At 34.1% G+C, this 26,032-nt stretch overlaps 1 protein-coding gene across 1 annotated transcript in view; it reads right to left on the bottom strand.

The window, feature by feature from the left end:
• CFAP47 (cilia and flagella associated protein 47) overlaps positions 1-26,032 on the bottom strand; it is a 291,654-nt gene that overhangs the window by 6,114 nt on the left and 259,508 nt on the right. Inside the window, exons 62-65 of the mRNA XM_057411837.1 lie at positions 25,786-25,947; positions 13,580-13,751; positions 11,970-12,131; positions 2,834-3,002 (exon numbers count right to left, since the gene is read on the bottom strand). Coding sequence (XP_057267820.1) covers positions 2,834-3,002; positions 11,970-12,131; positions 13,580-13,751; positions 25,786-25,947 — 665 coding nt within the window. The remainder of the gene's footprint in view (positions 1-2,833; positions 3,003-11,969; positions 12,132-13,579; positions 13,752-25,785; positions 25,948-26,032) is intronic.

Here is a 26,032-nt window from a genome sequence, read left to right as displayed (position 1 = left end):
TTCTCTTTCAGAGCTACAGAAACAAGCATGACTATTTTCTGGACCGGCTTTTTATTCTTTGATCTACAGAAATTTTTGAATATATTTTCAATGTCACTTCTGCAAAATGAAAATTCCTGACAGCTATTCAAGTAATTGTTTAATTTTAATTGTTTTGATATGTGGTTGATGGACAGCAGACGTTTTAATGATCATTAAAGAACATTTAATTGCTTCAGTGAAGTAATTAATGCTTTCTGCCATTGATAAAATTTACTTTAAGTATTCATGAATTAAAATAAAGTCTTAAAGAACCTGCAAAATATGCCACAAACTACACTGATTTGTGCGCAGAAAATATAAATTAGGCTACATTTTAGGCTACATTCAATTATATATATACTTTCAGTTAATAAAATGTATACACTACGTTCTGGTAAAGCCAAATTGTATTTTCTTAACGCTAATTAACTCATCAGGATTGGGTTTTCAGCAGAGCAACCAAACAAAAATATTTGCATGGACAAAATTTGGGTTTAATGTTTACAACAAATGAGAAAAAGAAGACTGTAGGATCTTTCTCCATAATTCTACCTCCCATTTTACCTTACAACACAATTGTAATGACCAGCATAAACCAAACAATTTACACTGTCATCTCTGCTTCTTTACAGCCTAATTATCACTGTTCATTGAAGCACACAGAAATGACAGTTCTGCTGCTCACTATTCAAAGAATTTAATAATAAAAATATATTCTGTTAGGACTATGATTTTACCCTCAGAAATGCAAAGGAAATTTCATAGCAAGAGTGCTATAGGCTTTTACTACAGCAGCATCAGAGAGTCAACACTGTTAAAGAAAAGAAATTTCACCACTTTTTCTAAAAATAGCCCAAAGCCTCAGCCAGTATATTGGCTAGAAAGTATATGTACAAGACAGGTTCTTCAGTGTTAGGTCTAACATTAATTGCATTTCACTACCTCCATTATTATTCCCCAAATAAGAGTGATTTAATACTAGTTTTGCCATCTAGATAAGTCTGTCTCCCTTAGGTCACTAATGAAACTAATTTCAACAAGAAAGGCAGAAATGAGTATCTGGTATTCTCAACATGTCATTGAGTCTTACTTCAGGTCAATGTTGAGGCACAGCAGCAGAATTACACATGGTCACAGATGCTCTGGCTTACATTAGAACTATAGGAATGAAAGCCTGTGTGGTGAGGAAAGGGGGAAGTACAGCTGTACACAAAAGGTTATCTCTAAGAGCAAAGAGAACACAAGCCTCATCAAAATATCACTGAAAAAATACTTCAGTTAGAATCTGTGATGGTGTGATATTGGTCCAAATTTCACTTATGAGCATTAAGAGGCTTCAAAGTATTTTTGAAGAGACACGAATACACAGACAGGACAAGATATGATCTGATACATATATGTAATACGTGTGAGTGACTTCCTACACCCACACACAGTACCAAAGGTGTAGGTGTAAAGAGCCATCTGCCTAGATCAAAACCAGAGACAAAGGTGTGACTCAATGTAGGCTAAAATTTCAATTACTCAAAGCCCATTTGTACTGATAAATTCCTAAAAGGAAATTCTGGATTACTGACTGAGTACTTAGAAAACTAATAATAATCTTTGACCATCACATTTATCCCATTCCAGACAAATTTATTATGTTAAAGTGATTTGTTAGGGAAGAAAGTTAAGACAAACATGGCTAGTAAATTTACACGTGTCATGCCTAAAAACAGCTCAGTTCCAGAAATATACTAGAAGTTTCTGAGCTCTGTAGATGTGTCATATAGCATTATGTAAATATAAAAGAACATGGGATAAATTCAGTCAATTCTTTCCTTTTTCAAATGAAAGAGTGATCAGCATCATTGATGATTATGTAAAAAGAGTGCATTAATTAAATATCTAATATGGTAAAAGAAAACAAGTAGGAGGGATTAAAGGACCTTCTTTTTTTCCAGGATTTGAATTTCTTATTCACTGTGGTACAGGTTGTCACTCAGAGAGATAAAACACTGCAGTTTTTTATCAACTTTGTTTTGAACGTCTTGGTTTTTAAATCAATATTGCTGTCTCACTTCTAGTATAGTAGCCTGAAAACATTGCCAGCATGCTGTGAAGAGATTTAAAGTGCAAAGCGTGATTTGTAGAGTTTGGGATGTTTGCTGCTAGAGCATGTTTTAGACAAACAATTTCCTCCTAAAAAATGACTTGACTTAAAACTTAAAAATTAATTCCTGCAGTTATAAGAACATTTTTACTACTGAAGGAATAAATATCTCCAAAATTTTCCTGATGTTTAGGTTTACAGAAGCTACTTGGCTACCACTTCTTTTTGATTATTTTGAGGCTTGTATTTAAAAAGTTATTTCTAGCTTTGTGTTCTGAAATTCTGCCTTCTACAGTTTAGTATTTAGTTTCTAATGCCGTTGATCCTAGGAGGTATAATGCAGGTATAATCAATAACCTAGGCCTCATGTATTCCATCACTTACATATTTTCTGCCAGTTCTTAACATGATTATTTTGATTCTCTGTGAAAAATCCTTTTGGTATATTGCCTATGGAGTGGGGGCAAACACACCAAGATAAATATATCTCTCTGAGGTTGATGGCAAAGAGATAACATAGGAATTAAAATATATGTTTTCCCAGCTTGTAATGAGTTAATTTTTGAAATTTAGTTTAATTTCTGTCCATTGTAAGGAGTAGTAAAATAATTATAGTGCATACATTTGTCCATTTCAGTGCTGCTTTTTTGTATAGGATTTGTTTTTTTCCTCCCGCATCTGAAGGTGTATTTGCGTATTGCATTAAGGAAGGCTTACCTGGATCACAAGTGTTGCTTTATGCTTCTTGCTGTACATCCTTGGCTTGAATCCTACTGTTATATGGGTTCCTGCAGTGCCTGCAGGAAGAAGTTCTCCTGATTGTGGCAGTACACTGAACTCAGGATCACTGCCTGACAGGAAGTGGGCGGTGAATGGCTCTGGGTACCTGTGGAAAAGCCAAGAAGCCTATTGAGCCTTTTATGGTATCTTATTACAATATATCTACAATCTAAGAGGCCACCACATGTCATGACTCAGAAACTTGACAGACCACAGAATGCATATAGAATATTACTATTATTCTTACTTACAGAACAAGTATTCTATAAAAATTACTACACTAACAGTAATTATTTAGACTTATTAATATATATTTATATTTTTATACACAGGGATCTGCATACGGGTCTTCCATTTCAAACATACTTACATGCTAATATAAATATTATAATAACTACAGAATAAACACAGCATTTGACACTAGAAAGAAAAGAATCATCTGACCTGTAAAGATATAATAATAGTGATAGAAAAAAATTCCATATAAGAGTGAAAAGCCAAGTCTATTAAAAGCCCCTCACTTGTCTAATCTCTACTAAATAAAACTGATAAGACATCCATTTTATTAAGTTTTATGACTAGGACTAAATTTGTAATCTAGTGGAGTGTTACTAGGCTGGGAGGGAATTATGAAACCCTTGAAATAAACATATGAAAAATAATATTATCACTATTTTCCAAATTTTCCATATCCCATAAACTAAATACTTTAAGATATTGCAAAAAAAAATAATTAGGGTCCTCTATCAATATTACTGTATATCTCATCTCAAAGAATTTCTGTCACAGGTACTGCGGATCTTGTCTAACTGCTGGTTTCATGGTAGTACCATTGCACCCAAAGAAAATGTCTTATTCCTGGAAAAGGCAGTGGCTGAGGACTTCAAAACAATCTTAGGACAATCCCAGACTTAAGCCTGTCTATCACAGTTGCTCAGGCATTCCTTGCCATAAACTGTTTCATCACGTATTTTCCAGTCAGGAATTCTCCTTTTAGTTCTTACATGTGTTGCTGAGGACAACTGTATCACTGTCTGGACAGAAAGAGAAGAAAAGAAACTGAAACTAGAAATCAACAACAGTATGTAAAAAAATAATCCACTACACCCTGCCACAGTACAGCAAGGCAAGTATGGTGTGTGCACAGAGGGAATGCATTTTTTTAATAAAACCTGAAAATGAAAAACTAAAAGCATTGCAAAGAAAAGCTGTTCAAATCTATTTATGGATTCTCAAAACAGAAACAACACTGCTTTTCACAGAAAATACTCACAAAGAAGTGAAATTTAATATTTTCTGACAATTCTTGTCTCTGTGGAAATGTCCCACATTTCCTGGGGAAGTGTTATTCAGTGTTATTCTGTGGGTGAGTCTATGGCATCTTATTTACAAATAGATCTCCTTTGGAATATGTTCTTACAAAAGGTTTTCCTGCATTCAATATGCTCTCGTGGAAAAAAGGTCACACTCTTAAGTTTGTAGGAACAAAGAGTGCGAGTGCAGAAAATGGGAGCCAAAAACCTCTGCCTCCTCAAAAACACCCCTAAACTGATATTTATCAGTGCCATCAGACTTGTGTGCATTAGCAGATTCAGCTTAGGTTTTTCTTTAGGTGACATCAAGGTGGGCAAAACTACTGAATGTCTGAAACTACACTTCAAATCCTGTGACATCAAACTTATGCTGACAATCTCTTTTCATGGTGCCTAAAGATGTGCAGCCACATCTCATCTGTGCCATCTCAGCCTTGAATTTTCAAACCTGTATTTCCTACAAGGACTGCTCAGCTGCAAATGCCTAGAGCATGCTCACTACACACAAAGGAACATGGGATGGAAAAGAAGTGATGCCTCTTAGACTGAGTAGCAGAATAACGCACTCATGAAAAACATTTGAGATGACTATTCAAACCCTGGTTCTGGAAAAAAAGACTTGAACACAGGTCTTCCCATCCAACGTCACTGCCCCATAACCTAGATTTAGGAACGTTTTAAGGCAGCACTTTCTTTATCTCCCTTGTTTAGTCTCTTTGTTTCTTCACAAGACACACAAGACCATGACAGGCTACACATGCAATGATGAGATGCTAAGGGAGATGGGACAGGCTACTTGTGCAAAAGACAAGAAAGTAAGGACTATATTCCTGCAGAAATTTCATCTTAGAAGGGTGTGATGCAACAATAGTTTTCTTCAGAGACCATAAACAATACCTCAAAACAGTTAGTCAGAAAATGCACAAGAGAAAAAGCTATCATTTCAGACCTGACAAGGGGACCAGATAATTTAAAATGAAACTATCAGAAACCTGATCTATAATTTTCCACACAATGTATATGCCAAGCCAAAGAAAAAACAAAGTTATTGTGTTGTCCTTTTCAGCTTTTGTGTATTTTCTAGATAAAATCTAAAAGCTATAATCTATATGATTTTATTTTTCTTTTCATAAAGAAAAATGGAAAAAAACTAATAAAAAAGCTTTAAAGAAAATCTGTGTGCTTCTTGACAGCATTAGCACAAGGTACTAGAGGCAGCTACAAATTTTCTTTGCGTTGAGTAAAATAATATATACACACATACACACATACATACTTAAATGAACACATATAGTAACACCTAAAATCTCCCCTTCCATTCCTTTCCTCCTCTTCCTTCCCAAAGCCTAGCAGTTTTCAATGAAAGAGTCAAGTTACTGGATGCAAAATGTTCCTCCAAAGTGGAAGCTATGCCGATCCTGGCAAACTAGATGAACAGCAGTAATATGATAGGCCAGCAGGGATACTGATGAAGATATGGCTAGGAGTACAAGAACAAGCAATTGAAAACTTATGGTCAGAAACAGGAACCTCTCATAGTCCCTGAAGTACTGATAAATCATGATTTTTTGTTTTAAAAATGTATCTAAAGATGTCCTCTCAAGAAAAAAAAAAGCAGTGTTTTCACTGATGCTCACATCAGAGAGGTATTTGGCATCCTGGCTAGCTCACTAATATAAGTAAAGTGTTTTCTCATTCTCATCTTCTATAGCACAGAGAAAGCTGGAAATAAAATTCTGAGAATATCACCTGAATTTCAGATATTATTGTTCTCAGTTTCTGTATATTTAGTGTATAATAAAAAATAATAATTATGTGGTTTAAAATAATTAAAAATTAATTCATCTTTTTTGATCACTGCTTCAGGTAAATCAGCTCTTGAGTCAATGTTTGGCTTGTCATTTCTCACCCATGAAGGGCAGTGATGAGATAGTGTATATTTTTCCAAGGAGGCTTTTGTTTAACTCAAGGGTGGCAGATACTAACAAACTTGATTAAGTTTAATGATGTGTACAATTTTGAAAACACATAAAAACCAAGCACAAATGAATTAGTAAATATAAGGGCAAAGGCCATATAAGCCAGAGAAAGCAAATGCATCTTTAAACATGCATGTTCCATAACTCCTGCCATAATGATTAGAAACTGCTATCAGACAATGTGAACTCTGCCCTTACTCAAACACTGAGTAAGAGTAAATACTAATTTGAATTTAAATAATAATTGGACAAATAAATCATGGTAACTGAGAAGAGTGGAAATTGAGCTAGTATTTAACAGACATATTTATAATTCCTCCTTCAATCTTTTTCTTAAATAGCAGTCAGTGCTCACCAGTGTTCTCATGTTAAATAATTTTCAAATGAGTAAACTAAAAAGAATAGCACCTTATTTCTTCAATTAAAGAAAGCCTTAAAATTTATAGTTCCATAGTGATCTCACTGCAAAATTTATAAAATCCCCAGCAAATCTAAAAATATAAGTCTTTATAAAATTAAGGCTCAAAATCGCTTTAATATTTACTCCTGTCTTCCTCAAACTAATGAAGCAGTAAATTATTCCCATAGAGATATATTCCTTTACAAAACTAAGCATTTTGCAAACTATACATAAAAAGCAGCACATAGTGCTTTTGGTCAAATCTTTTGAGTTTTTTTCAATAAATGAATAACAAAATGTCTTAATCTGTAAAGTGCACAACTACTTAAGCAAACAAGGGGATACACTTTGAAAATGTTTCCATATGATTCTGAAAGCACTTAATCATAACTAAACTCACTTATAATTTGTAGTTCACATCTGTTGGATGACACAAGAAATTCAAGTCACTATACGGTAAAGTTCTTTAAACTTACTAATTGAATGCAGTTGCCAGATTTTACAAAATTAGTAGTGAAAATATGATTTAGATAATTTCTTTGCAACCAAAAAAAAAGTCAATAGAAAAAAAAATTGATTTCATACCAAAACCAACTGTCATTTACTTGACCATTATAAATCCTGACCTCTGTACATGAGAAAAGGCTTAACTCCAATTATCACTCTATAGCTTTGGAAAGATTGCTTCAGAATTAAAGGACTTTCAAAAAATATGAAGAAACATTGAATGACAAATGACTATCAGGGAATGCTTTACCAACTATAACCACTTTTGTTGTGTACATGTTGTAAAATCAAATCATGAGATAGGTTTTTGTCTTCACAAAAATGTTAAGACTTCTGTCTAATTCCCTTCATTCTCTTCTACACAGCTTTACTACATTTACAGATTGGTAAACTGACTTTTTCTGCTGAAAGGGGTCCAGGTGACATGGCTAGATACAGCTGGCTAAATGTGAGACATGACAGGTATTGTATTATAAGAAAGGATGATCATAACTTTTTAGAAGTTCTGATGCATGTGTACCATTATCAGTGTTTTCCACTAGTCTCTATTCAGACTCAAAAAAACAGCTCAGTCAACATTTGTTCTTTGCAGCTGCCACTATGTGGAAGATGCTAAGATAAAGTAGTCTAATTACAACTTTAGACTAATGGTAGGATTTTGTAGAACTGGTTAGAAAGAGATTGGCATAGGAATCCAGGCCTGTAACATGCACGGCAATGCGTGAGAGAGGGTGAGGGAGAAGGTACGTGTGCTGAGGAGTTAATGAATGAATTTTCTTGCAGCATACATAATTCTGGCTCATGGTAATTCTAATGAAATACAGCAGTAATTACAGCAAAACAGGAATCTCTCTTGAAGTTGTAACTGTAAATACGTTCTTGTTTTTCCCTTCATAATTAGGGGAGGACACAGAAAAAAAAATGGGTTGCTCGCTCTTCTTCAGAAAGCGTTCAAATCAATTTTTTGTGAAAAAGGAATGGTTTTGATTGTTCATTCTATGCGCTTGAAAATGTGCATAGAAGAAATAAAGAAAAATATCCAGGGATGTTTAAAATGTGAAAAGTAGTTTAAGATAAATAAGTCTGCACATGCAGTCATTTTAAAGCCTAATTTCACTTTTTTTATCATCTCTCCTGCCCCCCAGTTTTTTTTTTTTCTTTATTCTTGCTCTGTTTCCATAACTGAGTGCAACCTTGGATTTTGCAGATAGCTCTCCATGGAGGCCATATTGATACCACACTGTTTGCTTTTGTGATAGCAGATGCTTACTAAGTGTATTTTTCTGAAGCATAGCGTGAGTTCATCTGAGAAATTTTCTCAGTGTAAAAAATACCCTGCTTGTGATAAACACAGGATTGGAATGAGAGGTTGGGACGGAAGGATGGATAAAATTTTACTGTATATTCAAAGCAATATGTGATTGAAACAATCACTAACAAGGAAAACTAGAATTACATTGGCAAAAGGAAGCTCTGTGTATGAGAAATAAGCAGATAGAATGAACAGGAGAGAATTTTCCACCATCTTAACTAGACATTCAAAAATAATGTAATTTACAAAAAATTGCCAAGTGAACATGGTGTTCTTATGCACCTATCCACATTTCATGTTGGCTACTGTAGTATTTGCAATGGGAAAAAAAAAGGTAACATTATGTTGTAGCTGAACATCAGTATTTTAACATGTACAAATAAATCTGTTAAAATGCTGGATTATATAGTACTGGAACATATAGTAAAAGATATTCTCCAAGAACCAGTTCTGTATGAATACAAATGCTCTGATCCCAAACCATAATTGATTAAAAATACAGTTAAAAGTTATTTTCAGTAAAACAAAAACAGAATGGAGAGGTTTTCTTAAGAAAAGCACCACTGTCGGAATTTTTAGTCTATGTTTCAAGTATAGATATTGGCATAGAATAATGGATCAATAATTTGAGCTAGATATTAAGTTTCTATAATTTTTATTTCAAGGGGAATATTCTGTCTATTCTTTTTCATAATATTGTTGCCTGGTTTACAATTTTGTAAACCACTAGCATTCAATAATGCGTTTGGTATTAAAGCAAACACTAATGTTAACACAAACATTAGAGGATTGCATCAAAGCCGATTACTTCAGTAGAAATGTTGCCAACGATTTCAGATGGTGTTGAATTAAACCTATATTTATGACAAGAAAGGTCATGTACAAATTTTAAAAAGTGGCAGATTTTTCTTATTTAACAAGAAAAATCTGCTGATTTGACTCTAATCAAGCTTAATGCCATTACAGGAAACCATTCAACCATGTCCCTTTTGAATTTTTAAAGCTGAAAGTAAAAGATTGGACTACTCATATATCAGAACTGTCCTAGGTGCAGACAGTTTAAAAAAATATATTTTAGTTTTATTCATACAAAAAAAAGCTGTTTGGCTGCATTCTCAGTGTCTTTCATTATTTATTAAAGCAGATACCAGGCTGTTGCTTTTGGGGAGTATGTTTATGTCAAGTTTAAATGTTTTAAAAGAGTGTGCATTACCTATTTGCATGGACCCTCAGATCTTAAATTATTGTGTGATTTTGTTAGCATTGTCAACAGCATAGTGACTACCTCGCATTTGTAACTTTATCATTCCTGAAGCAACTACATCAAATGTTGTTATGGGTAAATTGGAATATCATTAATTCAGTCTGCAATATTTTTCATACATTGACAATTTTGCTGGGGAGGGGTGAGATTAAAGGGAGAAACCTCCATCTGAGTTGCAGTAGCTATAAAGAAAAAGAAAGCCAAACCCAGTGATGTCACAGCTTTGTAGTGGTCACCAAAGGTGCTCTGTGAATCACTGAAGATCCTCATTCAGGCTGAAGCCTAATCTGTCCTAAATAAGCTACTGAGCCTTTTGGGGGAGTATGTGATGCACAAGTATTTTTTATTGCATCATTATGTACCCTGCTAGCCTGAAAAGATGCATAGATCTTCTCAACAATGCTGTGCAACTCTGTCCTATAAATAGCAGATGGAGAAACAGCTGCAGAGTCACTTTCAAGCAGGTTACTCAGACTTACATCTTTATTTCCACCACAGTTACCCTCAAAGTAGCAGTGCCATGAGGTACTATCCAGCAGAAGGAAGGAAGACAGAAAATATCTATATGCAGGATGAAAAAAACCCTGCATCTCTTTTAAGTACCAGAACTGATTCTCTAGGTGATTGTGCTGCTAATTGTTTACTTGAAAAAACTCCAAAGGCCTGATCATTCTTATCAGGGGAGGTCTATAGGATGACACTTCATATCCCAATTGAATCTTTCAATCCGTAATTTAATATTTCATGTGTTAATTTTTAATCTAAGTAATTTGAGTTATTTAAGCATTAAATTATATCTGCAGTATGCTGGTTTCTTGTGTAATTGCTTTAAACTGCAGATCCAATATCCTAAACATTGGTTGGCTGGTTTATTTCTATTATGAAACATCCACCACTAAAATCCTGTAAGGAAGTCAGAGACAAGATAAAGCAGTATAAAACTTGCAGAACAGTTGTTGGCACTATTTACAACATGGAGCTTATTCAGTATATGCAAGTATTACATTTTGTATTTGAAATATATGGGGGGAAACCTTGTGTAAAATAAAGTTGGAAATTGGTTAAAGGAAACAAGAGAATCTGTCTTCCATCATAGCTCCTTCTTTTTATAACTGTAATGACTGAGGTTTTATAACATCCTTTGGGAGAGCACTAGGTTTCTTCACTACTATCAAACACCTACCAGGAGATTACAGTATTGCCAGAGCAATTGCTTCATTTTTGTTCCTGAAACAGCCTATTCCACTGAAACTGTTAATTTGAACACTGTGGTATAAGCATTTTTCAGAATCCTTAGTAATCATCATCACGGACAGCCATCTGAAAGCTGGAACAACTGTCCATCTTAGAGATACAGCTTTTGGAAATAAACTCTTAAAACAAAAATCATCTGGAACAAAGGACACTTCCTGCTGGGGATACCACAAAAGCATGTGTCTACAATAATAATTAACTGTCAATCAGTATCTCTGGCACACTTTCTAGATGCATAGTAAAAATAGTTAATTTAACGGAAAAAAAAAACTTAGAAAACTTCCATAAGCTAATTAGATTGTAAGCATCATGATTCCTTCAATTTCACTGTTTACTATTTTGAAACTTATCTATCAGAACCAGACAATTTCTTCCTTAGCTTTCTGCTGGATACAAATGACACTATGAATTTCCTATATGAAATGAAACTCAGAGAAAAGAATGAGAAGTATATAAAAATTATATTAATAGATATTTCTGCAGGACTTTTAAAAAAGATAATAACGAAATACTGAAGAATGGCACTGTTATTTTATCCCATGAAAGGGCAGAGTAGAGATGAATTCATAACATGCTTTCATAATAAACCAAACATATTCTAAAAAGAATGGCACATTTAAATTTTTTTAAAGCACAATGTGAAGGATTGCTTTTAACTCAGTGTAAGTATGAAGTACATAGTAAAACCATGAAGGTTTTAATAGTAGCCTTTAGTATCACAACATACCTTCCTGAACATTGTATTACACATTTGAACACACACAGGCATTTTAGGGCAAAACTTTGAAGTCACAACATAAGCATTTGGATCTATTCCATAAATTTCCTCTTGAGAGGCAAGAGCCTAAATGCAGTATGCTTCTGTTTTCTACAGTATAGATTCAAAATCACATTTGTTATCTATAAAATGCAGCACTTGAAATTGATGATGAAATAGCTGCAGCCCAGTTATGATTCTGTTTCTCAGATCTATCCTATCTGATGTTTGAGAGTGGGTTCTAGCCTCAGAAAACTGCATAAATACTTTATTATAAGTATTTTTACCTTGTCTGGCTTGTAAGCTTAAAGCCAACTATAGATTCCTTATTCAGGCCAACTGCTTCAATGTTGATGATATCATCCACTTCTGGCTCCAAAGCAATGAACAGCACTGGAAACTTCCAAATACCTCCTGCAGTGTACTGTACTACAAGAGTTGCTTCATTCCTTAAAATTTCAGATAGAATAACACATGGAAAAACATTATAAAACATAAACTGAGTAAACTAATGTCCCAAATAAGCTTTGAGTGTGTAGAACTATACTACAGTAAAATGAAAATACAGACAGCTTTAGGTGGAATACATTCTTAGTTTTTCATGGCATAGTATGTATCAGTTGCACTTAGACTGGAATGTAGGCTAAACAGTACTCAATATTTGCAGCAAAATACAAGAAAGGACATAATACTAAAGCAAAATAATTGGCACACCCACGAAATTTGTTTCTTCTGCTTACTCTCTGTTGAGTTAAACAAATTTAACTCAATATTTTTACTTATTGTTCTTTATGTACTGTGGTGTTAGAGAATTTTGTCCAGAATATTTCAACAGTTCATATTGGAATCAAATACATCTGACAAAGTTTCATGTACTTTAGAAAAACTTCAGAATCTAATATCCTCAGACCTTCTAAGAAGACAGCTGGTGCTGTAGATTTTGAGATAAAGAACCTAATTAATTGCAGTTATTGAGTCCTCTACATGAAGCCTGATGAGCCTTAAGCACAAAAAGATAAAACAAACCAAAATAATAAAATAAGGAAAGTATAGAAATAAAACAGGTCTCTAAATTGACAGTACATGGGGTGAGTGGATAGTCATTCCTAAAGGTTTGATCCTTGTTCAGTTATCTTTTGGGCTACTGGAAATAAGAGCTCCCTCCAGCATCCTAAAAATACTTTCTTTGCATGCAACCTATAATATTTGGCAGTGACTGTAATCTTCCTCGTAATGTTGAGCATCTGAAATTATCATGTGCCTGCATGTTACTGAAGCTTCTTTCCAACTTCTTCCCCATACATTTCTGACTGCTTCAAAAGGAATGTGCAACTTCTTTCTCTCTGAAAGGATCCCCCTTTCACAGCTTCTTTTCAAAGAGGTGGGATAATAATGTAAATCAAAGCAAATCCATAATTTTTCATATCACAGCTATAAAAGAGGATAATATTTTCCTGTGGACTGTTGTTACTGGGGATCTAGAGACTAATTTCAAATTCAACAATCCCATTCAGCCAAAGAATTTGCACACATGACGTCTAGGAAAACTTTTTCAAGACTGATAGACCATCTAGTCTGCATAATTTCCATGAATTTTAGAATAACTACTTTTTATTGAAAGTCTTTCAATACTCCAATGTTTAGAAATGAATTGATGCACACACAGACTAATGCAGTAACTCAACAGGGCCATCTCACAGACATCAAAAAGAAACACTGTCAGTTTTAATACCAAAGATACCATACTGAGAAGCAGCAAGTGAGAAAACTTAAAATAATAGATCTTTGAGGTGAAAACAAAATGAAGAAAAAAATGCAAGGAGATGCCTACATAGCTAAGAGTGACCATACAGTATTTTATTACATATTCTTTTGGTAACAAGGAACAACAGCTTACCTCATTGGTTTGTTAGGTGCAAACACTATATTAAACACCAGTGTTGCGATTCTGGATTCTGTATCCCATTCTTTTTCAACAAGATGCATACCAATCAAAGATTCCAGCTGAGATTTAATTTCATTTGATTGATATTGCAATTCATACAGAAATTCCTCTGTTGTAGAGAAACCTAAATGATACAAGAGAAAAAATATCAGTCTGTGCGCACCCTAGCATCACACAGTTGGCTGGCTAGTAGCTACAATTCTTTCATTACTAAAAATAAGTAAACCCAGTAGAAATCCAAAGCTTGAGTGATTTGCTCCTGACTGCATAACAAAAACTTCCAGTTTCATATGACAGACTATATAGTTTCCAGCAAAATGAAAGCTGAAAAACTTACTTAGTAGATGTGACCAGTAGTAGCAGTATTGTTCTGGCAACCACTTCTGCATTATGGTGACCTATTTCTAGTTCATCAGTCAAATGAAAATTGCATGAATGTAAGCCATTTGACTAATGCTGTTGAGGAAAATCTCAAAAACAAACCAAACCAACCAACCAACCAAACAAACAAAAAACAAAAACCTCAAACCAAACAAAAACCTGCAAAACAAACAATATTAAGGACAACAGTGCCATTGATGGCTGTGTGCCTGAGAAACAGAATACAGAAAAATAGTGAAGATGTCACTAGGAGCCTCTTTTTATTCCCTGTGGCAGCTATGAAAAGGCCAAGTAGCAATGACATAAGAATAAACATCTGAGTTTCTTGAAGGAAGTGTCTCCTCCTGTGATATTCAGCAAACAGTAGTAATTTGTACACAGAAGGGAGCATTTCTAAGAGGAAAACAATCTCAAGTGGCTAATTTATTTAAAAGTTTTACACATTTTTATGGATAAAAAGTCTTTTAACACATTCAGTAAATCCTACAGGAGATTTCATTTTATTATGAACATGTATCTCAGGGCACATTTTTAATTTGCACAGCTTAATAGAATGTGTGCTGTGCATAACTCCTATGTATGCTTCCCTGTATACATATGCTGGCTATAGGGTGGTAGAGATAATTCCCAAATCCTTCCAACTTGCAATTCTAAAATACAGACTACATATATAAGAATTCCAAAGGACAATGTTCTTTTAGATAGTTGAACAGAGCTTACTTTGATTTTACCAGTCTGTAATGCTACCCAAGTTTGAGTATGGAGCAGCCTTCTTATGCTTGTAGTCCTTTCTCCTTTTCTGAAACGTACATATACCTTCTTCCTACTTCATTACTAACAAGAAGCTTGAACTTTTGTTACCAATATTATTGTTACACACAGATTAACCATATGAAATTTTGCAGTTTATATTGAAACATTTCCAACTTTAAAATGGATCCTTCACACAGACACTTGTACAATTTATGCTTTATTATAATAAATGTACTTTGTAATAATGAAATGAAACATGAATACCTTTTTACATTTAATAAAATTCCTGAGATCATCCTATATTATTCCATGCTTTGTTGTTTCTCTATTTGAAAAATATAACATTTATGCCATGCATTCAGATTCCAACACAGACCAAAGCTTGAAGTAGTCACCCTAGACAAATACCAAAGCATGGAGATTCAGACATAAAAATTAACTTATCATGGGAGAGAAAAGAAGACATCATGTGGGACATTCCACAGTGACAAAATCACAACTGTTCAGCAGATGTGTCTTTTAGCAGTTATATCGCACAATGCTACTCAGGAAAAGCTTATTATATATTTGTATGTGCTAGGAAGAAAATATCGTGAATTCCATGCTGCCTGTAGTATCCAAAGACATTTGGTTTTGGTTTGATATATGCATATACCATGTTTTAGTCAAAAGCAATTAAATACTTATATCTTTTTCAGCTTCAGGTTGTTTTTGTCAGTTGTGTATTTAATTAAAATATTTTAACATTTACAACACCTAAGGAAAGATGACGCATTTATAAGTGTCAATATTTGAAAGCCTCATTATGCTGGTCACTTAGCTGGTTTTGATCTACACTGTTGATTTTGTTTAGGACTGTTCAAGAAAGAAAAATGTAATGAGATGTTTATCACAGCTGCCCTGAAGACTGCTATATTATCATACTATGGGAAGCCTCTATGAATACGTTAATATTTGATTCTAAGCAATTTCACAATACACATTCTGCCTAAACAAACTGGAAGAAACTAGAGGAAAAAAAAAACAACAAAACAAAACAAAACAACAAAACTACCACCAAAAAAATCCCATGATTCATGGCTGGAAATTTGTCCAAACTGCCAAATGTTCAGAGTTCTCTTAACTCTTAGAATTTCCAGTTTCAGTTAAAATGGTGAAATAAATAAAGCACGGGAGATAGAATTAATATTTTCTTTAAAGTAATGCCAAACACAATACGGCATACAGTTCAAATATGCCTTGATGTTTTGTCGTGGTTTATGCCCAGCCAGCAACCCAGAACCACGCAGCCGCTAGCTCACTCTCCCCTTTCCTCCCCCTCGCTCCCAGAGGAATGGGGAGGAGAATCAAAAGAATGTAACTCCCACAGGTTGAGATAAGAACAGTCCAGTATCTAAGGTATAACACAAACCACTACTGCTACAACCAATAATAGTAAGGGAAATAACAAGGGAAGAGAATACAACTGCTCACCACCAGCCAACTGATACACAGCCCAACCCCAGCAGTGATCTGACCCTTCCGGGTAACTGTGCCCAGTTTATATAGTGGGCATGACGTGCTGTGGTATGGAATACCCCTTTGGCTAGTTTGGGTCAGGTGTCCTGCCTCTGCTTCCTCCCAGCTTCCCCTCCTCCCTGGCAGAGCATGGGACTCAGAAAGTCCTTCGTCAGACTAAACATTACTGAGCAGCAACTAAAAACATCAGTGTTATCAGCGCTGTTTCCAGGCTGAAAGTCAAAACCACAGCACTGCACCAGCTACTAAGAAGAAGAAAAGTGACTGCTACTGCTGAACCCAGGACACCTTTTTAGCCCAGCACTTTGTATGTCTTCATTCACCAGTTTTCTTTTAAAAATTCTCCAGTTTAGTCCAGGTAAAATTTTTATTTTCTCTCATGCAAACTGAAAAATACACATGCAGATATAAAGTATACCCCAATTAATCTACCTCTGTTCTCTAAACAGGGAGCAGCAGGAAGAGTTTTAGCCACATCTGACACAACATAGAGATATTTATCAATCCAAACACTGGGAAGATATAAGCATACTATTTATACACATCTTGGTACATCTAGGGAATGGAAATTCCTATTATAAATATATTACTTCTTCATACTTCCTGAACAATATTATGCATTATTTAAGCAAGAAAAGGACAAAGAATATATTTGGGGGTTTTTTTTAGGTAATTATTCCAAGACAATCTTTTTAAAAGCATGAAATATTTTTTGTTTTGCAAGGCAATTCATCTCAGTCTTTAAGTGTTTTCCTTTCTGTAAATAAAAACTTCCAAAGGGTAGCATGCTTTTAGGCAACATTTATGTATGCAAGATTACTGAAGCAGCTATGTTTAAAAAACAAAGTATTTCTTCACAGCTCCATTCAGCACTCATTTGACACTTGGCCTTTTCCTGCTTCTCCACTGTCTTCCTTGAGTCTTCACACACACTGCTGGAACTCAGCAGGCAGAAGGGAATGAACATTAAGTATGCAGTTATTCATTACCAGCAAAAGCAGCAGCAGATAGAATACATTACTGTGGAGTAGATTAGATCATTTTAATATAGTTTTCAAGTAAATATTCAAGTGAGTAGCAAAAGTGAATCACAAGATTAATAAAGGAAAAAATAAAAGGAAGCTTAATGGTCAAGAACATCTTAACATTTAAGTAGTGGTATCATCTGGGTGGTAAGAAATGAATCTTATATGAGAAGCAAATACCTACTTTTTGCTGTAAAATGTCATAATACCACAACACTAGCAGCAGAATAAAGAAGTTGCACAAGAACCTCAAAAGACCTGGCTGTATTTAAATGTGCCTTTCACTACATTTCTTCCAACAGGTACAAAAGTGCCCTCTTTTGATCTGGCATTCTACATAGATTTGTACACTAATCTACAAATTAATGCTTTAAAAGAGCTGATTAAAATGTTTTGGTTTTGGTTTATATTTCAAATCCATTCTATTATTTTTTCAACACTCTCCTTTCTTATTTAGCATTATCTTCATTTATCTAGCCATTCTAGCAAATAAAGATCACATCTGTACCTGGGCACAGTCAATGTCAAACCAGCTTCTTCAACAACATATGTTATGATGTAGTCTTAATTCACACAGACATTACTTTTTCAGTAGTATACCGACTCATTTGCCACACTTTGAATGTAGCCCACTGAAACCAGTAACAACTCAAAATGTCTTTTAATCTAACCATTGAATTTGTAATGGCCCATACAAATGCTAAACTGAAAACAATATTATTTATGATTTCACATTTTTTTTCCACTGCATTTACTATGATGATGCCTACCTGCTTTAATGCTTAAAGTAGATACATTAATGACTAAAAAAATTATGCTTGCCATTTGGAAGACCAACATCCAACACAAGCAAATTTCTTCAGATTTCTTTGGAGGGGCAGTGTGTTTACAGATAAGTTACCAGATAATCAGTAGCTCACAAAGCAATAGACTCTCTTCTCCGGTTTTCTATATGTCAGCATTATGGCTATGCTTTTCTCTCTCCCAGACACTCTCTCACCCCAGAAGTATCCTAGTTTTTAGTTTTCTTTTTTATTGTTTCGTGATTTACTTGAGATAAGTAATTCACAGGTTTATGTTTTGGGTTTTTTTTTTAAGTGCATCAATGGCTCTAAGTGCCAGTTTTCTATAGGTAGTTAAAAGGATACCAGTTATTTTGTTCTAATTCCTTTATCACACTCTTGTGTTCAAAGAATTTTCTAGCTTTGTGTATTAAACTGTATACAATTAATCTCTTTCTCTTTTCAAAATTCATTCTTATATTCACTTGCTTTAGAAAAGTTTCTTACCATTTGTATTCCAACACTGTCAGTATGTACAGTCTCAAGTTTTTTTCTCTGAGGCAAAAAACACCTTTTTCCATATTTTGAAACATAACATTTCCATTCATGGAACTTTATCACTTACCAGTTAAAATATAATTTTAACACTGTATGAAATTGACCTTCCAAATGAGAAGAATAGATTTAGCCTATCGGTCACCAGCTATTTCAGTTCCTTCAATTCCTTGTCAGTTATACGCAAAATACAAATAAAATTTGTCCTGCTGAATAAGAGCAATTGCCCATTTAGAAATTAAAACTCCTTCATAGTTACTTACAAAATTCTTCATGCTCAGGAATACAATCTTAAAACATTGTGGATCTGAGCATCACTTTGTAAATCAGCTGTGTGTCTATACAGTGTATGTTTTTTTTTTTCTGAACTAATGGTGATACAATAAATAAGTTTAAAATACCTATTCTGAGATAAAAAGTGTTTTATGACTAGTTTAAACTTCTGTCTTGTAACTTCAGTGTAAAATTAGAACCATTTTGCTTTTATAAAAATAGATTTTTTTGATCAGCCTTGATCAGTCTGCAACAATTTTAAGTGACAAGGAACACCTTAGATATTTGCTGCTAAAAATCCAAATGTATTAAATTGCACTGAAATATGGCTCTTACTTAGCAAGACCAGCTTCAGTTTTTCAATGAAATATAAAATACTGCTGTTAAAATATTCCTGTATCCATTACTATCTATTTGCCCTTTGAAATTCTGCACAGCTGACTCAAACCAATCCAAGACTCTTAATCTGAAGGCTCTGAAATTTGTAATGCTTGAAATAACATCCCTCTATGTAGCAAAGAGCTTTGCCTTGATTTTAACGGCACTTTTACATGTACCATGTCTGCCAGCTACAGAATGTAGTACTTCCAGAAGTCCTCCATCTTTTTTGTAGGAGATTTCAGAAAAAGAAGGGCAGCATGGGAATGTGTCTGTTGTGTGGTTCTGGGGGTGGATTTTTGTGGGTTTTGTCTACATAGAGAAGGACATATGCTAACTACAGTAATTTGCAATGTATCTGTTGATTCACAGTCATCATATGAAACGGGGACCTAGGAACCGGGAATAGTTTCTGTTCTGTTTCTTTTTTAATACTTTCATTTATTAGAAGTTTGGGTGACAAAAATGTCAGCTTAGGGTATGATATTTCCCAGTATCTTATTCTAAGTCACTAGGCAAATAAGTCTGTATGACTACAGACTAAAGAACTTCAGTCTAAAGATTTTCTCATACAAAAAGAGATTTTTGTGCTTTGAAACACACCGAAAGCTCCCACTCAGTAGCTCTGCAAATTAAAAAAGCACACTACACAACAAACTAAACACAGGTAAAAGGTTAATATAAACTTGAAGATGGAGTGATTTTCTATGTTTCCTTTCTAACTTGAAAGGTGATATTGAAAAAAGAAAAAGTTTCTTAACAAGTATTGTACATCTATTCATCTGTTCAAATATCCTTCTTATAAACAAGATAGAATCTGTGTCTCATATCACATCACAAGGAAAGTTGTTTATAGGTTTCCTGACATAATTCGAATTCTAACACCTGTGCTATAATATAATTTTTATTCAATGGTCACACATTAATTTTTCATTGAAAATTAACAAAAAATGAAAGTTTATACACATGGAATATATGTTCCATGTGCATAAAATTAAAAAAAATAAAAATATTAAAACATTAAAAAAAAAAAAGAAAATTTATGTACATTTATCTGAGGCAGAGAAATTGTTTCTAGTACTGTCACTAGAATTTGTAAGAGTGTCTTCAATAGTTTTACACTATACTATGATCTAGCACGAAAGGATACATTATTTATCTTTTGACTTTTTAATATACAAAACAGACTGAGCCACAGAGACTGGAACACATGTAATCACCAGGGTCACATTCATTTGTTTTATTTCCCTTATACAATTAATTGCATTCAGTTATACATAAGATGGAACACCTATAACAGGGTACTGTAAATTCCTCTACTATAAGATAGATGTAATCTCATGGGAGTTATGTTAATTTTTTGATATAAATTATGTTACAGAACTAATACAAATTTTGTGTAGTAAAGTTCTGGGGTTTCACTCTGTCTTCTTCACTGGTTTAAAGAGTAATGGTTCAAGGTTGCAATTTCATTCAATGTTCCATGGTGATTCTATGTAACTTCTAACTACTTGTCTTACACATTTAAAATCCATCTATATCTTCAAAGCTTCAGATCGACTTGTTTCTAAACTGTCAAAACTTCAGGTCCAATGCACTAATTTATAAAATCATAATGTTTTATACATATTGTCCATAAAAACTGGGGAAGTTTTGGTTTTTCTTTTTTGCTTCAAGCTGTTATTGGAAATGTGCAATGTGGGAGAGATGAAAATCTGAAGTAGATAACTTTATTTTCTCTAACCACAACACTTGAACAGTGCAGCTTCAGAAACAGAAGACAAGTACAGAGAATTTTAGCACAAAAATGACAGGATATAGTAACCTGGAAATATAAGAGCATTTGGAATAGACTAGTAATTGTGTGTTTGGTAGTATAGCAACTGTCAGATACATGGTCTGAGTCAAATTTAGGTGTATAAACCCTCTGCTTGCTTTTCTGTAATAAAAGTTTGCAAACAGCTGAGACAGACAGAGAGAACACTGGTCCATTGTTCTGCAAAACCTACAAAGTTCACATCTTCAGAGCTTTGATAAGCTATGCTTTGTTGATGACCCATAATTAATGAGAAAATAATGAATAGTGCAAATTAATGCAGACAGATTATTGTGAGGTGTTGGGATGTTGCAGAAGCACAGCTAAGACCCTGGAGATCTGTGCTGACTATGGTTTCGATTTACAGAAGCTTTCCCAAAATATCTTTACAAAACAATATAGTGGTTCCACTTCTATGGAGGTAATTACAGGAAATTCTGTGAACAAGAACTGGGATAAATGGAACTTTGGCACAATCACATAACAGTTAAAGTAATTCATAGACTCTTGCAGCAAATTATATTGTCTAGGTTTCCCTTAACTGCTAAGTCAAAATACATTTTTTAAGAGATACCTATTATTTGTGTGTTCTTGTTTCAGGGATATGTTATTTTGTGGTAACCAATCAATTGGTTTGGATTTCTCATTTTTCCTGAACGTACATCGTACTGAAAAGTAGCGGTAGAAAGAATTTCATGATTTCTGGGTTTGTATTAATTTCTGGTTTTGTACTTTGTGAAGTTAACAATATCAGATTAGTTTATAATGGTTTATATGATTCCCTGTAAGTGTTGACTATTTTAACTGAGCACGATTTTGCATAGGTGTTAGAAAGTAATTTTTAATTTACGTAACAATGACTGTTGTCCTTAAGGCTTGTAGATTTCAATTTTATGAAATGGCAAAGAAACAGAAATGAGTGACTTTTCTGTAAAGAGAAATATGAGCAGTTCCAAATTATGCCTCCTCACAACTGACAAATTTTGGTTTTTTTTCCAGTATTTGTAGTTATTATTCTAATTATATTAAGAAATGGGAGTAGGAGGGATTAATTGTGAGAGAAGAAAAAAGCTGAATAGTTTCTTTTCTTAGTGGACTAAGTGGTAACCTTGTATATCAACAGGTAAATAAAATCCTATTTGAAGTTGTTCATGAAAATACCTATATATATTGAAGTTCATTAAAGGAAATAAACAATACATCAAATCTCTCCCATGATTCTCTCATAATAAAAATCAAATGACCAGATGTTAACAAAAATTATATAGTTGACAAAATAACTTATATAGGCTTCCATCTCTACTCTGATGCTCTGTTCTTTGCTTCTACTAGTTCTTTGTTTTTAGTTGGAGTTTTCAACTTTAAAAACAAGGTAGTAATCCATAAAAGAGCGACCTAGTTGGTTGTTTGACACCTTGTCAACATTTTCATTTTGCCATTGCTCACAGATTTCAGCAGCTGTTAATCCAAAACAAACACTTTCTTGTTCTTTTTTATATTGCAGGAACTTTTGAATGTTAGATAACTGCTAAAAATTTATAGAATATATTTGTTGGTTTTGCAAATGGTGGAACAAACTGAAGCAATTGCAAGGGAGAGGTTACAAACGACCATTTCAAACAAAAAAGACAGAACAGGACTGATAAGCATATTTCCTCAACTAGAAGATACTCTGTGTACTGCACGTGCTCTCAACATGGTCAAATCTGGTTGTTTAGAAAGTTGTGAATTTCAGTCAAATATCTATAACCGATAATTTGTGAGTGTTGGAATGTTGTTCTTAGAAGATCACAGAAAATGAAACTTGTATTTCACAATAAATATTTAAAGTAAACTAAAAAAGCTGGTTAATTCAAATAAAAAGTAACAATCTCCATACTTGTTTGGGTGAATCTTGAGTCTTAAATTTCATTCACTGAAAATACCATTAGGGACATATGGAAGAAAATAGATTTAAAATACATGGAGGGTAGAAATATGCATTTAATGCATTTGGAAATTATTCTTTAAAAGGGGCATATCATAATTGTTATGTCTAAACCAATAAGCTTTAATTATTTGCTCTCTGGAGCTCTGCTGACTTCTGAACAACAATGTCATTTTAGCTAGACAGTACTTAGACTGTCCCCTCTTTTTTAAGAAATTATAATAATTTCCTGTTTGAAATTGTGTCTTCTGGAGTGCATGAAATTTAGTTCTTTACATAAAAGACTTGCTTGCAGATTTTTCTTCAATCCAGACTTGTCCAAATAATTTAAATATTGAAGCCCAGTAGTAAATTTTAAAATCTGATCTGCCAGCAATTATAATAATTTATCTTTGGACGTAAAAGCTTCTAAATACACATCACATATAAACTCTGATGAATCACTTTTTCAAAACAGAAAAAATGAGAAACAGCTTGCCAGGCTGTTATCTTAGGTTTACACTTCTACTTATTACTGGCAGACTGCAGAAAGCTTAGATAGTACCATTAAATTTGATTCCTAATGGGCATCAAATTCATCTGTCAACAATGACATATATCATTGAAAACCATGAAAAGCACAGTTATAAATGATCTTACTACTCATGGTATAAAGCATTTCATTACCAGACTTTTTATTTGAAAAGATGCAATGACCCAAATCAATCTTGCAGTATGTGCAGAAGCCAATTGTAATGAATATGAAATATTATTCCTATTAATAAAACACACACTATATATCATAAATCTGTAAGTAAGTCTTTCAAAATGCTGCCTCAACTTGCTCAATGAATGTTATTCTTGTAAATTCAGATGCCACCATGTTGGAGGGAAATACCCCAGGTATATTTAAGGTAGCTTACTCATATATGACAAGTCAATAATGTTACAACCCATTAATGTAGTCCCTGCAGGACCAGCAATGGGAAGCAGTGAATCATTAAGGGGTAATGGGTTTAAATTTAAACAGGGCAAGTTCAGGTTAGATATAAAGAAGATCTTTCTGTGAGGGTGGTGAGGCTCTGGAACAGTTTGCCCGAAGTGGTGAATGCTCTATCCCCTGCAATGTTCAAGGCCAGGCTGGACAGGACTTTGATCAACCTGGTCTAGTGTGAGCTGTTCCTGCCCATGGCAGGGGGATTGGGACTAGATGATCTTAAGGTCCTTGCCAACCCAGACCATTCTATGATTTTTTGATAATGATCAGCTAAGCCTGCTACTCCATAGTAAAAAAAAAAAATAAAAAAATAAAAAAAATCCTGTACCCTGTATATTAATACACAGCTGTTCTCACAAGGCTGAATAAAATTCTGTAACAGTATTTACAGTTCTACAAAGAAGCAAGAATTTACACTGAGAACTTCGCATCTTTTTATTTTACTAGATTGATCAGCATGTGCCCAGACAAAATCTTTGACACCAAAATATGAATAAATACAGTTTATAAATAAAGTTTAAGCTATTATAAATATTAACTAATTAGTAAGCATGTGCTGTGCAAGCTCTTGTTAACTGCTCAACTTCAGATCCCTTCCTGTTTTAAAAGCACTCAGAAATAAAATAACAGTGATTGTTAATATGACACCACATTGGTCAGTGGGCAGGGCAGGGGCAAGTTTACATGAAAATCATCCTTAAAGGAAGCATCTAATTCATCTTGATTTACCTTTTACAGCTTTTCAGTTTTTCACAGTTCTTTGGCAGAAGAGTTTCTGTAATATGGTATTCCTGTAAAGCCTGTAGTGGACCAGACTGTAAATGGCAGAAATGAGGCACAAAAGCCAAGCTTGACTACCTGTCAAACTGATTGCCTAATAGACTGCAGTCATAGCAACTTCTCTAGACTCATCTTTTATCATTTTACAATGCAGCACACTCTTAAAGTAGGAGCATGGGTGAAGTCCTTTCCTTCATTTATAGCTATGTTAAACAAACGGTGTCTCATTTCACGGGCCATAACTTTTAAATAATATTTTTCTTGAAAAGTAGGATGACTTTGAACTCCAAAAAATTTAAGGTTAAGTTTCAAAAGTGCAATAATTGATGAAGGTAAAATGCAATAATTCATAGTTTGATGTATTAAGTATAACTGTTAACACACAAATATTAACAGAGATCCTGGGCATGTAACAGTAACAAGCATTCTTTTCTCACTACTTATATGTTGTACTATTCTATTTCAAAGAGACATATAATATGACAAGCTTCTGCATCTGTGAAGAAATTGATTTTCACTGTGTCCTCTGCTGTTTAACAGTAAGTGGAAGCTATATTTTTATAACACTTTATTGCTTCTTTTGAACAAAGCCTCCTTCTATCCATTTTGTTGCAGACACTGGCCTGCTAGTGAGAATGCATCTTACAAATAGGGACAATCTGCAGATAAATACTTCCTTGCAGTGCTTACACAGGCATACTTTTGCTGTGTCAGACTTTGTGCAAGCTATTCTCTTTTAAAAAGAGATGGCATGTTTGTAAGCCTCACATTCAAGACAGATACAAAAAGATCATTTCAGGCTCAAAGGTGCCTATAACTGCAGACATGCGATCATACAAATGTCTCATATTTGCAACAGGGTAGAAATATGGACTGAGAGAAGGATCTGTCTAAACCTCATCTGTTGTCATGACAGAGCTTCGCAATTGGTGAAGTGCTAACCTTACTTGCGATGTTCTTAAAACAGTGTGATATCCGAACTACACATTCTTACCATCAGTGACTTGAACATTTTCTTGGGTGTTGGCTGGCTTGTCTGTATGAACCATAGCAGAATTTCTTGCAGCAGGCATAGCAGTTGCAGCAGGAAGCACACCAGTCAGCAGCACTTCTACTCGTCTTTCTACTCTCTGCCTGGCTCGACAGCGTACCACAGCTACAGGGAAGCGAGAACCCAAGCAAACATTGTCATCTTGATTTTAACAAAAAAAATTAAAATTGAACACAGATGTTAAATGTTA

The sequence above is a fragment of the Pezoporus wallicus genome, unplaced genomic scaffold, assembly GCF_028554395.1.
Source record: "Pezoporus wallicus isolate ANWC-B61680 ecotype Strahan unplaced genomic scaffold, APGP_CSIRO_Pwel_v1 contig_1438, whole genome shotgun sequence".
NCBI classification, from domain to species: domain Eukaryota; kingdom Metazoa; phylum Chordata; class Aves; order Psittaciformes; family Psittacidae; genus Pezoporus; species Pezoporus wallicus.
This window is presented reverse-complemented; position numbering and strand designations above follow the sequence as displayed.